This window comes from Micropterus salmoides, unplaced genomic scaffold, assembly GCF_014851395.1.
Source record: "Micropterus salmoides isolate LMB-PRFRI ecotype aquatic unplaced genomic scaffold, ASM1485139v1 Ms_hic_scaffold_2, whole genome shotgun sequence".
NCBI lineage: Eukaryota > Metazoa > Chordata > Actinopteri > Centrarchiformes > Centrarchidae > Micropterus > Micropterus salmoides.
The window spans coordinates 52,388,533-52,403,549 of NW_024041150.1; the positions used below are offsets into that span (position 1 = coordinate 52,388,533).

At 41.0% G+C, this 15,017-nt stretch overlaps 2 protein-coding genes across 2 annotated transcripts in view; both read left to right on the top strand.

The window, feature by feature from the left end:
* The window catches only part of LOC119912613 (butyrophilin-like protein 2), a 566,400-nt gene that overhangs the window by 289,157 nt on the left and 262,226 nt on the right, over positions 1-15,017 (top strand). The gene's annotated exons all lie outside the window — the stretch shown is intronic.
* The window catches only part of LOC119912603 (zinc finger protein 208-like), a 117,313-nt gene that overhangs the window by 30,584 nt on the left and 71,712 nt on the right, over positions 1-15,017 (top strand). Inside the window, exon 3 of the mRNA XM_038731875.1 lies at positions 6,357-7,081. Coding sequence (XP_038587803.1) covers positions 6,357-7,081 — 725 coding nt within the window. The remainder of the gene's footprint in view (positions 1-6,356; positions 7,082-15,017) is intronic.

Genomic DNA, 15,017 nt, shown 5'->3' on the forward strand with positions numbered 1-15,017 from the left:
TACACCTGCACATAGAAACTGTAGAGCAGGCATTTGGTGTTCCCATTGTCTACATGGGGAATTGCAAATGGCATGGAGGGTGTAACATCATGTTGTGCTGCGTAACATAGCGAGGTAGGCCTACCTCAAAACAAACAATTTAAATTGCCAGCCTTTTTCAATGGGCCTAATTGAATTACTATTTACTACATGCTACAACTATAATCAAATTTGTTACCTGTCTTTACCTATTAGGCTTAAATAAGTAGTAACCAACTTAATAAATATATACAGTGTTTCCTCTAGGATGTTTTTCAGCTGTGGGGGGCAGGACAGACACAAATAGTAAGAAATAGTCACACTTCACAAACAAGCGGAGGTGAAGCTAAATGTTTTTCTGAATATAAAACCCCAACACAACATGTCTCAGCAACATTGCTCTTGTGTCCATGAGCATGCGATGCACCTTAGAATAGCTTAAAACTGCAGTGTTTTCCCAGTTTAATGTGAGATTTATGGTGTTGGTCGGAGGGTTTGGGGCTCCTCCGGCAAGAAAATTTTATGTTTTCCAATGAAAAATATGTAATTTAACATCATATTGGGCCATTATTTTCAGTCAGAGCAGATAATGAATAACCAACAGCCAAAGATCAGTCTGCTGGAGGAACTACAACCTTTAGATCTGGAGAAAGTAATTTGGTTGGTTCTGTTTCTCCACAGTGATTTTACAGTGAAGGCACAGCATGTTTTGGACTCCACCCCTAAAACCCTGTTAATATGACCTCATTATAGATACGACTGTTCATGTTTGCCTTTTGTGTCTTCATTTTACAGCTTCCGACATTTATCTGTAGACATTAATAGGCAGCATGATTCCTCCTCCCTTCTGAGGTGCATTTTATTTGCACATTAAAATCCAAAAAGAAACTTCTCCTCGTTAGCTTATAAGGACTAGTTTGCATCACTAATTAGCTTTACTAACCTCCGTCCTTTCTTTTCCAAAACCACTTTTTCAGACTAAAAACTGAAAAATAATTTAATCAGCCTGTACAGGACGGAGCTGCAGGCTACGTCAGTTTAGTCTAAGTTTGTACCTGATGTTCTGTGCAGTAATAAAATCCAGCTTCCAGTTACTTTCTATAAATTGAGCTAATGTTAAGTTACATAGCAGCTCCGTAGCTGCTGTAGAAGCTGCTCAGCTGCTGTCTGAAGGGGAGATGTTAGCTAACTTAGCACTAACAGGCTTCACTTTTACAGCAGGTGGGAAACTTTTCTTGGTCTTGAGAAGCTGACACTCTGTAACAGACACCGCACATTTACTGCCAGAATATTTTCCTCCGCTCGCGTTCACCATCACTTTCTGCCACTCGGACAATCAAACACTCGCTACGCACCTCCTGATTCAGAGTTACGCTGCTCTTATAACACCATCTGTCACGTATGTTCTGCATAGAACGAGGAGAGGAAGTGAAGTTTAATGATCGTGGGAAATTTTAGGAGCGGCGGTCCTGATTCAGCAGTGGAGCATCCATATAGGGGAAACACTGATACAACATTGGGGTGGTGATGGCACATGGATAAGATGCTTGCGTTTGGTGTGGGAGACCCGGGTTCGATTCCCACTGTGACCCATCCACCACTGTGTCCCTGAGCAAGACACTTAACCCCTTGTTGCTATTCAGCACTTAAGTCTCATTTCATTCATATCAAAATCTTCAAGATTATTAAAAGTATTTATTATATATAACATATTTACTATACAAACTGTAAACTGCCACTGAATGCCGCTGTCAATATTGTACATGTAGTTATTTGTCCAAAAGAAGGCAAGGCAAGTTTATTTGTATAGCACATTTCAAAAACAAGGTAAATGTGTAAATATTTAATTAAAAGCAATGGTACAAAGCAAACAGGACAGTAAAATTTACAGTGCAGTGTAAGTTATAAAGGCAGTTGTAAAAAGAAAAGTCTTCAGTCTTAATTTAAAAGAACTGACTGTTTCAGCTGACCTGCAGTTATCTGGGAGTTTGTTCCAGATATACGGAGCATAATAACTGAACGCTGCTTCTCCTTGTTTAGATTTGACTCTGGGGACAGAAAGCAGACCTGATCCCAGACGACCTGAGAGGTCTGGATGCTTCATAACGAAGCAGAAGATCAGAAATGTATTTTGTCCCTAAACTATTTAGTGCTTTATAATCTAACAGCAGGATTTCAAAATCAATTCTCTGACAGACAGGAAGCCAATGTAAAGTCCCTCAGAACTGGAGTGATGTGATCCACCTTTTTGGTCTTAGTGAGGACTCGAGCAGCAGCGTTCTGAATCAGCTGCAGCTGTCTGATGGATTTCTTAAGGAGCCTGTAAGGACACTGTTACAGTAGTCGAGTCGACTGAAGATAAATGCATGAATAAGCTTTTCCAGGTCCTGCTGAGAAATAAGTCCTTTAATCCTTGATATATTCTTCAGGTGATAGTAGGCTGACTTTGTAATTGTCGTAATGTGGCTCCTCAAATTCAGGTCTGAGTCCATGACTACACCAAGATTTCTGGCTTGATTTGTGGTTCTTAACATTACAGATTGAAGTCGAGCGCTGACTTTCAATCGTTCCTCCCTGGCTCCAAAAACAATAACTTCAGTTTTATCCTTGTTTAACTGAAGAAAATTCTGGCACATCCAATCGTTGACCTGCTCAATACAGTTACTCAGCGCCTGTATGGGTTCATAGTCCCCTGGGGAAATGGGACTGGGATAAAATAAAGATCTATATCGTTTAGACCGTTCGGTGTAGCTTTTTCACACTTAAACAGCGTGCAAAGACTCTGCTGGCTTTATGAATTAAACTTAGTTGAACTGAAGTTTATGTACTACGACAGTGTTTCGTACCCTTTCCTGAAGAAAGTTACCCCCTGTCCTGCATGATTTAATCTCTCCCTGCTTCAACACAGCTGATTGAAGCAGCTTCAGGATTCATAACCAGTTGATAGTTTGAATCAGCTGTTTTGGAGCAGTGAAAGATTTAACACACACTGTTATATAAACAGTTACCCACATAAAGAAACTCCTCCTCACCACAGCCACTGTTGGCATATCATAATTTGCGTGATTTAGATGTACAAAAATTGATAGTGGTAGATATTTTGATGGAACATGCCAAGACACATTCATTCAGCCGCATGAATGTCATTACGACATGATTAATAATAATTAATATGATACCATAAAGGGCGGATTTGCGTCTCTCCTTGAGCAGCTGTCTTTGTTGGTTAATTTCAGGCTTTTGAAACTTAATCTTTGTTGCAGTATCTCACACATCTGGGGCAAGTAGTGGGCTGCTGTGTGTGTGTGAGAGAGAGAGAGTGTTGACCACGTAATGAGCAAAGAAGCCTCTGTCCAGGCTTCTGTTATTTGTTTATTAATCCCCGCCGGTAACGTCCGTTATACTACAGACCCCCACGAAGCTCAAATAGTAGTCCAGTTCCCACAGTTGTCCGTTTTTCCTATTAAATTCAGCAGTAAATTGCCATAGTACATTAGACTACTCTTCAAAGGGAAATTATGAATGAGAAGTGTGTTTGTGTATGTGTGTGATTTAAGAAGACTGGAAGAGAGGCTAAGTTGCACTCTAAATCACCAATGATGTTTAGCTAGCTTTATGGACGGACTTAACATCCTATTTTGACAGAATAAATAAATAGTGCTTGTAAAAAAAATAAAAATTAAAGCTGCAAGCAGCGTTGGGCGGGCCCCGACCGAGTTGCACATTCTGGAGCTCTGCCGGTGCGGCTGTGAATTTGCTACGGGTTCCGACGCCGCATGAAGGTGCTATATGTCACTTCCTGTGTCCCCTATGTGGAGCTACATAGCACTTGCCGCTATGAATATAAATCGGTATTGGCGTGTAGATGTCTGCGGGGTGGGAGAGTTATCAAGCACGTAAAGTTTGGTTCAGATGTGAGCATGTGCACTGAACAATAATGTACCCAAACAATAAAATAAATTCCTTTTATATTTCCCTGCCTTGTTGTTTATGTGTACATACAGAGGAAGAATGTGAGAACAGCACACATTTCATCGTTACTGTGTGTTAGAGCATGGGAGAACAGTGCATACTTTTAATACAGCCCACACCCCTAATACTGTGTAACTATAACAAGTAGAGAACAGAAGAAAAAGATGTTCTTTCTTTACAACTGTCTGCATAGCTTATTCATATTGTGTAATGAATGAAAATAAATAGGCCTACTAGGCTCCTCTCTACTTTGACATTTAAGATTAGCTGGTTTGATCCACCTTCATACACATGTGACATTACTGTACAACTTGAGAAAGGTGAGTTGTTTTCTGCTCCAGCCTGCCTAAAAGAAAAGCATTTTTGGGATTAAATGGACTTTATTAGCTGCTGCAGTGCAGGATGAACTCAGAACAGACCCATTTCTCACCTTATTCTAAATCATGCAACGAAGAAGAAGAAATGCATAATAAATCCTGGGACAAAATCTGTCCACAAATACTGTACAGCATGTAGTCTGATGAACAAGACTTGTGTTATAGCTGACTTGGGCAGTGAAATGTTTAATTTTTTAAATTCATGTGGTCATAGTTGTCCACAAATCAAATAAGAATATAAGAAGAAATGTTTTATACCACCTCAAGAAGGCTTCCTATCAGAAAGGTAGGAAGGTATTTCTAATGTACAACTGCAGTACTTAACTCTAAGTAATTTCCCTGACATTTTTGTGTTACTTTACTTTTAATAGACGCATGTAACAGGTTTTATACTTCCTGTGAGTATAATCCAATCAATCTTATTTTCATACTGTATATCCGTTGTGTAATTTGATAAATTGTGTTGTATGTGGTGCTCGCATCGGGTACTACTGAGACTTCATTGCCCTCTTCAGAGAAGACTCTGACTGCAACATGCATCTTTGTAAAGAGAGAAACAGACAGAAAAAGTCTCTAACTCTGCCTGTCAGCTCGCTCTGCTCCGTTAAAACTGAATTTACCATACAGAATTGAATACGAGTGCACTCCAGATTTAGCTGCAGCCAGCTGACCGTGTGCTTCTACCTGTACCGCAGTTCTGTGTCCATGCATGCAGCAAACTGAAAGCACTGTCTGTCGGAGCGTCTACGTGAAAAGAGAAGGAAGACATTGCTGGTAGTATTGTCTTCAGAGTTGCCCCTCCTCATTTGCATAATGAGGCAGAAATGCATACAGAAATTTAAAAAGTACAGGCAGAAATAAATACCATAAATACCATACCAACAGACAAAAATATTAAAACACACACATAAATAAATACATTTAAAAAATTAGTAATAAATAAAGTTGAATAAACAAATAAGGTCATTATAACAAAGGTGAATAAGTAAAGGTGCTAATTAAAATATATACATTTGTCTCCTTGTATAATTTAATTAATACCTACATTTAGTTATTTACTTTTATTTTTTTGTGTATTTAATTGGATGCTTATTTATTTATTGAGCATTTATTTATATCTGTATTTATTTGACTGTCAGGATCGGTCCTCCATAGCGGGGTGGGAGAGTTATCAAGCACGTAAAGTTTGGTTCAGATGTGAGCATGTACACTGAAGTTACAACAACTTCCTGTGTCATGGCGAAGACTTGATCTTTGACGCCACGCCACGGACACACCCATTCACGAAAACTCGCAAATAGCACAACTTTTCATCGTCAATGCCTTTAGAAGGCACAGCAGAAATTTGAGGTCAGTCGGACTAAATCCCTAGGAGGAGTTCGTTAAAGTACGAAGTGTGTAAATAATCCAAAAATGGCCGTAAAATTCAAAATGGCCGACTTCCTGTTGGGTTTAGGCTATGGCTCCAAGAGAATCATTGATTTTGGATGCCATGCCATGGGTTAGCCGTTCCACGAAAACTCACTGTTTGTACAACTGTTAATAGTCAGTGGGTTTAGACTACACAATGAAAATTTGATGTTGATTTAGATTAATTCTTAAAATTAGATTACTTTGCAGAAAAAAAAATCCCTTCAGTTTCAATATGGACCTCGCATGTTTCATGCTCGGGCCCTCAAAAGTGCACAAAAAAACTACTCAATAATAGAAACTTGATTAATTGTAATTTGTTACTTTCTGTCATTTATTACATATTCAGTACATATTGAGTATGATTGACTATGTAATAGAAAGTCCTAATCACTGTGGTACGGTAGGTTAGTATGTGATTTCAAAGATATACTCTGTCATTTATGGTTATAGATAGCTCGCTCCACCATGACATTCACTTACTGTTTCTCTCTGTTATAGAGGAGAGGAAGAGATGGAATCAAACGTCACCGCTGTGAGCACTGTGACAGATCCTTCACAACATCTGGATATTTGAAGATTCATCTGAGACTTCACACTGGAGAGAAACCGTACAGCTGTGACCAGTGTGGGAAAACTTTCACTGCATCAGGTGCCCTAAAAAAACACCAACGTGTTCACACTGGAGAGAAACCGCACAGGTGTGAACAGTGTGGAAAAACTTTCACTGCATCAGGCCACCTAAAGGAGCACCAACGTGTTCACACTGGAGAGAAACCGTACTGGTGTGAACTGTGTGGGAACGCTTTCACTACATCAGGTGTCCTAAAACAACACCAACGTGTTCACACTGGAGAGAAACCGTACAGGTGTGAACAGTGTGGAAAAACTTTTGCTGCACTAGATAACCTAAAAACCCACCACCGTGTTCACACTGGAGAGAAACCGTACTGGTGTGAACAGTGTGGAAAAACTTTTGCTGCATCAGGTCAACTAAAAACCCACCAACGTGTTCATAATGAAAAGAGACCATACTGGTGTGAACAGTGTGGAAAAACTTTCACTCAATCAGGTCACTTAAAAATCCACCAACGTGTTCACACTGGAGAGAAACCGTATTGGTGTGAGCATTGTGGAAAAACTTTCTTTAAATCAGGTGCCCTAAAAATCCACCAACGTGTTCACACTGGAGAGAAACCGTACTGGTGTGAACAGTGTGGAAAAACTTTCTCTAAATCAGGTGACCTAAAAATCCACAGACGTGTTCACACTGGAGAGAAACCGTACAGCTGTGGCCAATGTGGTAATTCTTATACCAACAGGAGAACTCTTAGAAGACACAAATGTATCCACAAAGCGTCAGTGTGACATTTTCCACAGAGCCGAGCTAGCTGTTTCCTCCTGCCCTGAATACAACCAGCTGTTATCATGTGACTGTGCTGGACTAACGTCATGTGATGACAGCTGAGGAAGTTTGATTTGGAAAGAGCTGGAAAGCGTCAGTCCGGAGGGTTTATCAGCCAATAACAAAATTAAATTGGAGTATCCAGGTTTCAACCAGTAGAGGGCAGTCACTGCATTTTATAGCACTATGTGAGTCCAGATTTGGACCTGAATCCATCAACAACTCTACTAAATACCCATACACGTTGGTTATCAGCTGAAATAAGAGGTTTGGGGGTTTAGTGAGTCTTTAAGGGCGCACTCACACTATGCGATCCGTACTGGGCACAGTTACCCCCCAAAGTTTGGTTCGTTTGACCAGTGTGATCGTTTAAACTGGACTCTGGCACAGTACACGTGTAGTGTGATCGCTAACCGTGCACGAGCACAGAACCCCGACACAAACCCCACTGTGCAGTGCAAAAGAGCGCTTTTTCTTTACAAAATGACAGTTGATATTGACTTAACGCTCTTTACAGCATGCTTACCGCAACAACCGAGCTGTGATCTAATGTTAACATAGCTCTCCTTATTAGCTAGGCTCCTCCTTTTTTGGGTCTCCGACATTGACAGTTGTGTTGGACAAATTTGTGCAGCGGTGTTGGAGAGAGAGAGACATGGTGCTGCGCGAATATATGCGCAGCACCATGCGCTGCAATCAACTACGATTTTAAATAGGCCTGGCCTGGTAAAAAATCATATCAATTAGGGTTGAAACGATTCATCGATAAAATTGATTCATAAAATGCCTTGACACAAATTCTTTGCATCAATGCTTTGTTTATTCCATGTAACTATACAGCACACTGTTTAGCAGGGACATTTATTACTGTCGCACATCGCGCTTACGCTGTGAACACGACGTGATTATAATGGATCTGTTTGCAAAGTGGAGAAAGAAAATTTTTTTCCAAAGTATGGGATTATTTCAAGTTAAAGAAAATAACAACTCTGTAATGTTACAGTCCATCCACCGTAAAACAAAATTTATGTCGCCTAGGCAACAGCACGACAGCACCTTATCAGAAAGCACAGGTGTTCTGCCAGCGGACTACAGACAAAGTAACAGCCCCCTGTGTCTTGTTCAAGAGTGGCTTGACACAAGGAATGCGACAGCTGAAACCCATGTCTTGCATACGTCTGTGCGTGGTGGTTCTTGAAGCACTGACTCCAGCTGCAGTCCACTCTTTGTGAATCTCCCCCACAGTTTTGAATGGGTTTTTTTTCACAATCCTCTCCAGGGTGCGGTTATTCCTATTGCTTGTACACTTTTTTCTACCACATCTTTTCCTTCCCTTCGCCTCTCTATTAATGTGCTTGGACACAGAGCTCTGTGAACAGCCAGCCTCTTTAGCAATGACCTTTTGTGTCTTGCCCTCCTTGTGCAAGGTGTCAGTGGTCGTCTTTTGGACAGCCGTCAAGTCAGCGGTCTTCCCCATGATTGTAGCCTACAGAACTAGACTGAGAGACCATTTAAAGGCCTTTGCAGGTGTTTTGAGTTAATTAGCTGATTAGAGTGTGGCACCAGGTGTCTTCAATATTGAACCTTTTCACAATATTCTAATTTTCTGAGATACTGATTTTGGGGTTTTCATTAGTTGTCAGTTATAATCATCAAAAATTAAAAGGAATGAACACTTGAAATATATCAGTCTGTGTGGAATGAATGTATACATTATCCAAGTTTCACTTTTTGAATGGAATTACTGAAATAAATCAACTTGATATTCTAATTATATGACCAGCACCTGTCTGTTTTTGTTATTGAGTTGTAGTTAAATGTATTTACATGAAATAATCTATTTTATTCTATATTCACTGTGTTTATTTTTCTATTGCGGATGGTGGGTGGCTGATCTCAGATGATCTTGGAGGTGAAGATGCTTGATTTGGAGGTCCTGGGCTGGTGTGGTTACACGCGGTTGTGAGGCCGGTTGGATGTACTGCCAAATTCTCTGAAATGCCTTTTTGGAGGTGGCTTATGGTAGAGAAATTAACATTAAAATCACGGGCAACAGCTCTGGTGGATGTATCTGCAGTCAGCATGCCGATTGCACTCTCCCTCAAAACCTGCGACATCTGTGGCATTGTGCTGTGTGATGGAAGTTTCAAGTGGCCTTTTATTGTGGCCAGCCTAAGGCACACCTGTTACCCATGCTGTCGGATCAGCATCTTGATATGCCACACCTGTGAGGTGGATGGATTATCTCAGCAAAAGAGTGCTCACTAACACAGATTTTAACAGATTTGTGAACAACGTAAAACAAAAATAAAAGTGTTGCGTTTATAATTTTGTTCAGTATAAGTCCAGTTTTATAAATTACTCTGAAGATTGGTACCACAACCCGGGGCTGCATTAAGATTACACTCTCAACGAGCATCTGTTCTGCTGTCAATATACGTATAAGAAAGATCTTTGGTTTAGAAACACAAACTGAACAAAAGGACGTACAGTATCAGAGACAGTCACAGACGTCACTACATAGATCTGAAGATCACTTTTTTCTAACCTGCTCTGACTGCAGGAAATGAACCTTCCCGTCTCCATGGTGATGACCCCGCCCACGTCAGTAACTAACATAACTTATTTGTGTGACTTTCCCCCGGAGGCTCAATGTGAGCACAGCTAAATGTACTGGGTGATAACAAAACTGTTAGTGAGACTAACTGGACTGAATAGTTGGATGGAAAACCCTGAGTTAACAGAGCCAGTCTATAAGCAGCTTCATGATACTGGTTATCCAGGACGGCCATTGTTAGTCTCACTGAGACCAGATCAACCAGAGAGACCCAGACTCAGTTAAACCTGCTTCAGGATTCACAAGAGGAAGAAGAGAGAAGTCTTTTGGCTGAAGAAGAGGAAGCAGACAGAGTGACAGAGTTTTTAGGATTCATTTCTGATTTGGATTCCACACACATGGAATCATTTTCATTTGCTGAATCATCATGAAGACGTTCAGAGCCTCTGCTGCTGCTGTTATTGCCTTTTACACTTCTGGAGGAATATTTATATTAGAATTTCCACTTTTACTGTCCATCAGATCGGCCGACCAATCAACAAGCAGCCTGTTTCTGCCCGGCAACAGACGTCCTCATAGGATCCAGCCGGGCTCTTCCTTCCTCAAGAGGGGTCCAACTGCAGACCTCCACTGTCAGGCGGGTCAGTTTTTTACGTCCCCACAGGACGTAACTTGATGCATTCTCACATTCACGGTATTTTGTAGTTTTTTGCGTGTACTTCCTGTCCTGACCGGCCTGACAGTGGAGGTCTTGCTTTCCTCCACCTGTGAAAGTGAGGAGAACATCCTGGATGATGGAGGAGCTCAGTGGATCTCTGGGTCACCGGCTGGAGGACGGAGGAAGCAGAATGACCCAGAGACAACATGCTGCCTGTGAGGACGTCCCAGCAGAGACATGGAGGGGAGGGTTACACCATCACTACACATCTGTGTGTGTGTTGAAGAACAAACATCACATGACACACCAGTCTTTCAACAACACGTTGAGAGGGTCTTCCAGAGATGTCAGTCAGGCCTTTTGAGGAAAAATTTAAAATGTGGCTGATATTGTACAACAGTTTGCTAACAAATGCAAACAAAAAGTTTCCTCTCTTCAAATGCTGACCGCCCAGTGTATCAGTCAGGGCCACAGTGCTGACTTTGTTAGTGTGGGCATACGTACAGAGGTCTAGCAGATCATGTGTTGCTGGCAGCACTTCTGAACAGCGAACATCAACTTTTTCTAGGTTTTCCTTCCTTCGTGTTTTTCTGAATAATATATACACATAAATGCCAATGTATGGGAGGAACTGCTCCACAGGTGAACAGTAAAACATGAAACTATAACAAAACATACAAAAATAAGTTTCACTCCAGGCAATAATGAAGGACCCATTTTACACAAAAAGTCACAGAACAGAGTCAAGATATGGTCAGTGGGAGAGGGTGCTGGGGCGCCATCTAGTGTGTCTGCCACTGTGTTTACAGCATGTTCATTGAACAAGCAAGGCTGCTGCTTATTGTGTTTCTCTCTCTCCTGCCCAATCTCAGCTGTTTCAGGGGTTTCTGCCCACATGGCTGACTGACTACAGGCCCGTGGAGTGGGATCCAAGAACACTGTAAAGATGGTGATGGATACAACTGCTACTGCTTTCTCAGCTCTGCTTCACAACCTGAAGCCAGGAGATTGGGTACTTTTTTAGGGCAACATGAGGAAGCACTGCAGGCAGAGGCACTATCAGAGGACAACCATAGGAAGAACAAGAGGGACAGGACTAAATGACCACAGACCCTGACATCTGTGGTTATGAAGTCTTTTGAGCACCTACTGTTGTCCCACCTCATATCCATCACAAACCCTCTCCTCTCAACAAATTGTGGCATGTTTAGTTCAGCCGAGCTGTGATGACTGGAGGTTATCAGTGTTGGGAGTAATGCGTTACTAAAGTAACACACAATTGCTGTAATTTTTTGCTTTTTGCTGTAACGCAGTAATATAACGCATTACTAGCACTTGGGAATATTATACCCGTTACAAGGAACACGCTTCCATCATATTTTAACCTGATATTAAGTGGTTGTTTTTTTTAATAATTCACAAACATTGAGAAACATTTCAGCACCAGAAAAACAAATTCATGAGTAAAAGAATAATGTTCATTGTTGCATGTATCAAATATATACTTCTTCTCATTTAACAATATGTACTTTGGTAGCTTTGATTGTCACATTACAACATTAAAATGTAGTTTGTAACTCCAGTACACAACAATCACATAATGGTAAATAGAAATAAACCATATTCCACAGAGCAATGCAGAGGATGAGTTTGAGTTTTTAAGTCTTTCAGTCTGGGGGAAGAAGCTGCTCTGCCGTCAGGTGCTGCAACAGCAGATCTCTTCCCAGACGGTGTAGTATCCAATACTTATGCATTTGACTCAAATAGTTCAAAATAGCACTGTAGCAGCAAGACAGAAGGTCAGTGACCTTTGGGGAGGTGCTCTACGGGGAGAGCAGTGATTGGTGGTTATGTAGGGACTGAACCCTTCTATGGAATTTGACCTCTAACCCCTTGTTTTGTTACCTCAAAATAGTACTGTACCCGTATATGGGATTTGACCTTTTACTTTGCAGACTCAAACCCTTCTATGGTACCTAACAGATACCTAAACATACCCTTTATAAGTTATGTTTGATGTACAGAGAGACAGAGTGGACATCGGGCTGGGTCACTCTCCAAGCTGCTGCAGAGCTTGTAATTGATGCTAAACTCTTTGATTTAATAAACTGCCAGTGGTAGCCCTATTAAACTGTCCGAAGTAGCCTCTCATTAAATATCTACAAACTCGAGGTAGCACAAATTTAGGAAGGAAAATAATAAAGGAAAAAGGTGCAGTGGAAGCATGCTTGATAGATAGTGTGAAGGAATGCATTCTTGTTGACTGGATATGGATGTTTATGAACAAGGGACAATAGGGAAGAACAGGCAGAAGGAGAGATGCATGACAATATCCAGAACCAAAACCCAGAAGGAGATATTGTCCATTCAGTGGACAATGTTGATGATCATGTGTCCACTTCTGATGATGCCAGATATGACTCTGCAATTGATGGACAGGAAAGGAGATTTGGGGACATTGATTTTCAATATGTCCCAGAAACAGCAGGGCCTATTTCAGTGGAATGTGAAAGTGCAGAGGTCACCAAGAGCATTAACCTCAAGAAAGTATGCGTTGCTGAATGATATGAGAAGACTGGAGAGGGAAGGTTATTGCAGTCTTTATGTGAAGGAGAGAGAGAGCAAGAGAGGAACAGAGAGAAAAAAAGAGGGATGAAAGAAGAGAGAGGGGAGGGAGGCAGCCTACACAATATACATACAGAGGTACAGACAGTAAAGGTGATGTTGCTATAGACTAAATGAAAAATGGTACAGATATTTATAGTAGTGTTAATGATAACAATCGTAATGTTAATGATTATAATAACAATGATAACAATAAGACTAGCAACAATAGTCGTTGTAGCAGAGGGTGTCGAGCAGGAACACGGGGTCAGCAGGTGACCCGCAACCACAGATCCAGACTCCACAGCTCCAGAGCCAGAAAACCTGCAGGAAGTGATAGGAGGAGAGAGGAGAGGGACGAGAAAGCACAAGACTACCGAAAGGGGAGAAGTTGTGTTAGTAACATGCAAAAATTTATTGAGATGGGTTGGAGATGTGATGCCTGGGGAGAACACTCAGATGCCTTTGTGATGATGGAAAGATATCCATTTTAATTTCCATATATTGAGGTTTTAATTTTCATGTGTTATTTTGCAACAGATACTGGTTGGTGTTTTCTTTTCTTCCAGAGTAAATGGGGATGTACAGATGGGGATTCAAATACTCAAACAAGGACAATATGAATGGACTCTGGACAAGGAAGGTGTGGAAACGTCTGGATTGCATCAACGCTACACTGAAAGTCGACACTGCTGAGGAGCTGCAGTGGAATACTTTCCTGTGTCTGCTTTGATATATGAATACATATTTGAATGAATAATACTTAATTAACGATCATATTCCTTTTGTGTTAACTGTGTAAAGACTTATACTTTCAGTTATGGAGTTAATATATGGCGACCTCAGGGTTTTTTCTTTTTCTTGATGCTTAGGGATATAGGGTCTAGCCAGGGAAAGGTCCGTTGGAGGGTCTGATGGGTTAACTAGCCTGAATTCGGACATTGTTTTGATTTTATTTCATTTCCTGAGGTTTTCACAAGTATTGGCTAAACCATATCTCTGCATTGACTGATAAAGATGTCATATATGTCTCTCTCTCTCTCTCTGTTCACAGACATGTGACTGTCAGGTCACATTAGACCAACATGTAAACATTTATAGGCCTAACAGGTTTGTGTTCTGTTGTACTCTGTGTTTTTAATACCTGCCGCTGCCACAGAGAAGAATCCTCCCCAAATATTATTCCCAACTACCAGTATTTATTTATTAAGTGAGTGTGGTGTCTGAACAATAATGCTGCGATGATGTGTTGAGAAGAATCCGCTTGACACTGTTCTTGATCATAAAAGTTTATTACATCAAGGAGTTCAGCATCAATTACAAGCTCTGCAGCAGCTTGGAGAGAGACCCAGCCCGATCCACCTGTCTCTCTGTACATCAAACATAGCTTATATAGGACCTGTTTAGTACCATAGAAGGGTTCAGTACTATTCTGAGGTAACAAACAAGGGTTCAGAGGTCAAATTCCATAGAACAGTTCAGTCCCTACTAACCATCAATCACTGCTCTCCCCTTAGGAGGTCACTGACCCTCTGTCCAGCTGCTACAGTGCTATTTTTAACTGTTATGCGTCAAATGCACATATATTTACACTACATATTCCCCCTGCGAGACTTAATTGAGTCTCGAAAAACAAAGAGAACAATTTCTCCAACACATGATTCTTGCAGTATTATTTTTAACAATATATCAACTGTATGGAGTGTGAGAACGAAAACCTGTCTGGCAGCCTTCATTCCAAAATCCCTCCAAGACAGTCTAGACAGGAAAATTTTCCACGGCCCCTCTGCCTTAGGCGGCCACACATGGTACTCCAGTTTAATTAATAAAAGACATCTTTATCAGTCTATGCAGGATATGGTTTAGCCAATACATGTGAAAACCTCAGGAAAAGAAATAAAATCAAACAATGTCCGAATTCAGGCTAGTCACCCATCGGACCCTCCAACAGACCTTTCCCTGCCTAGACCCTATATCGCTAAGCATCAAGAAAAAAAGAAAAACCTGAGGTCCTCA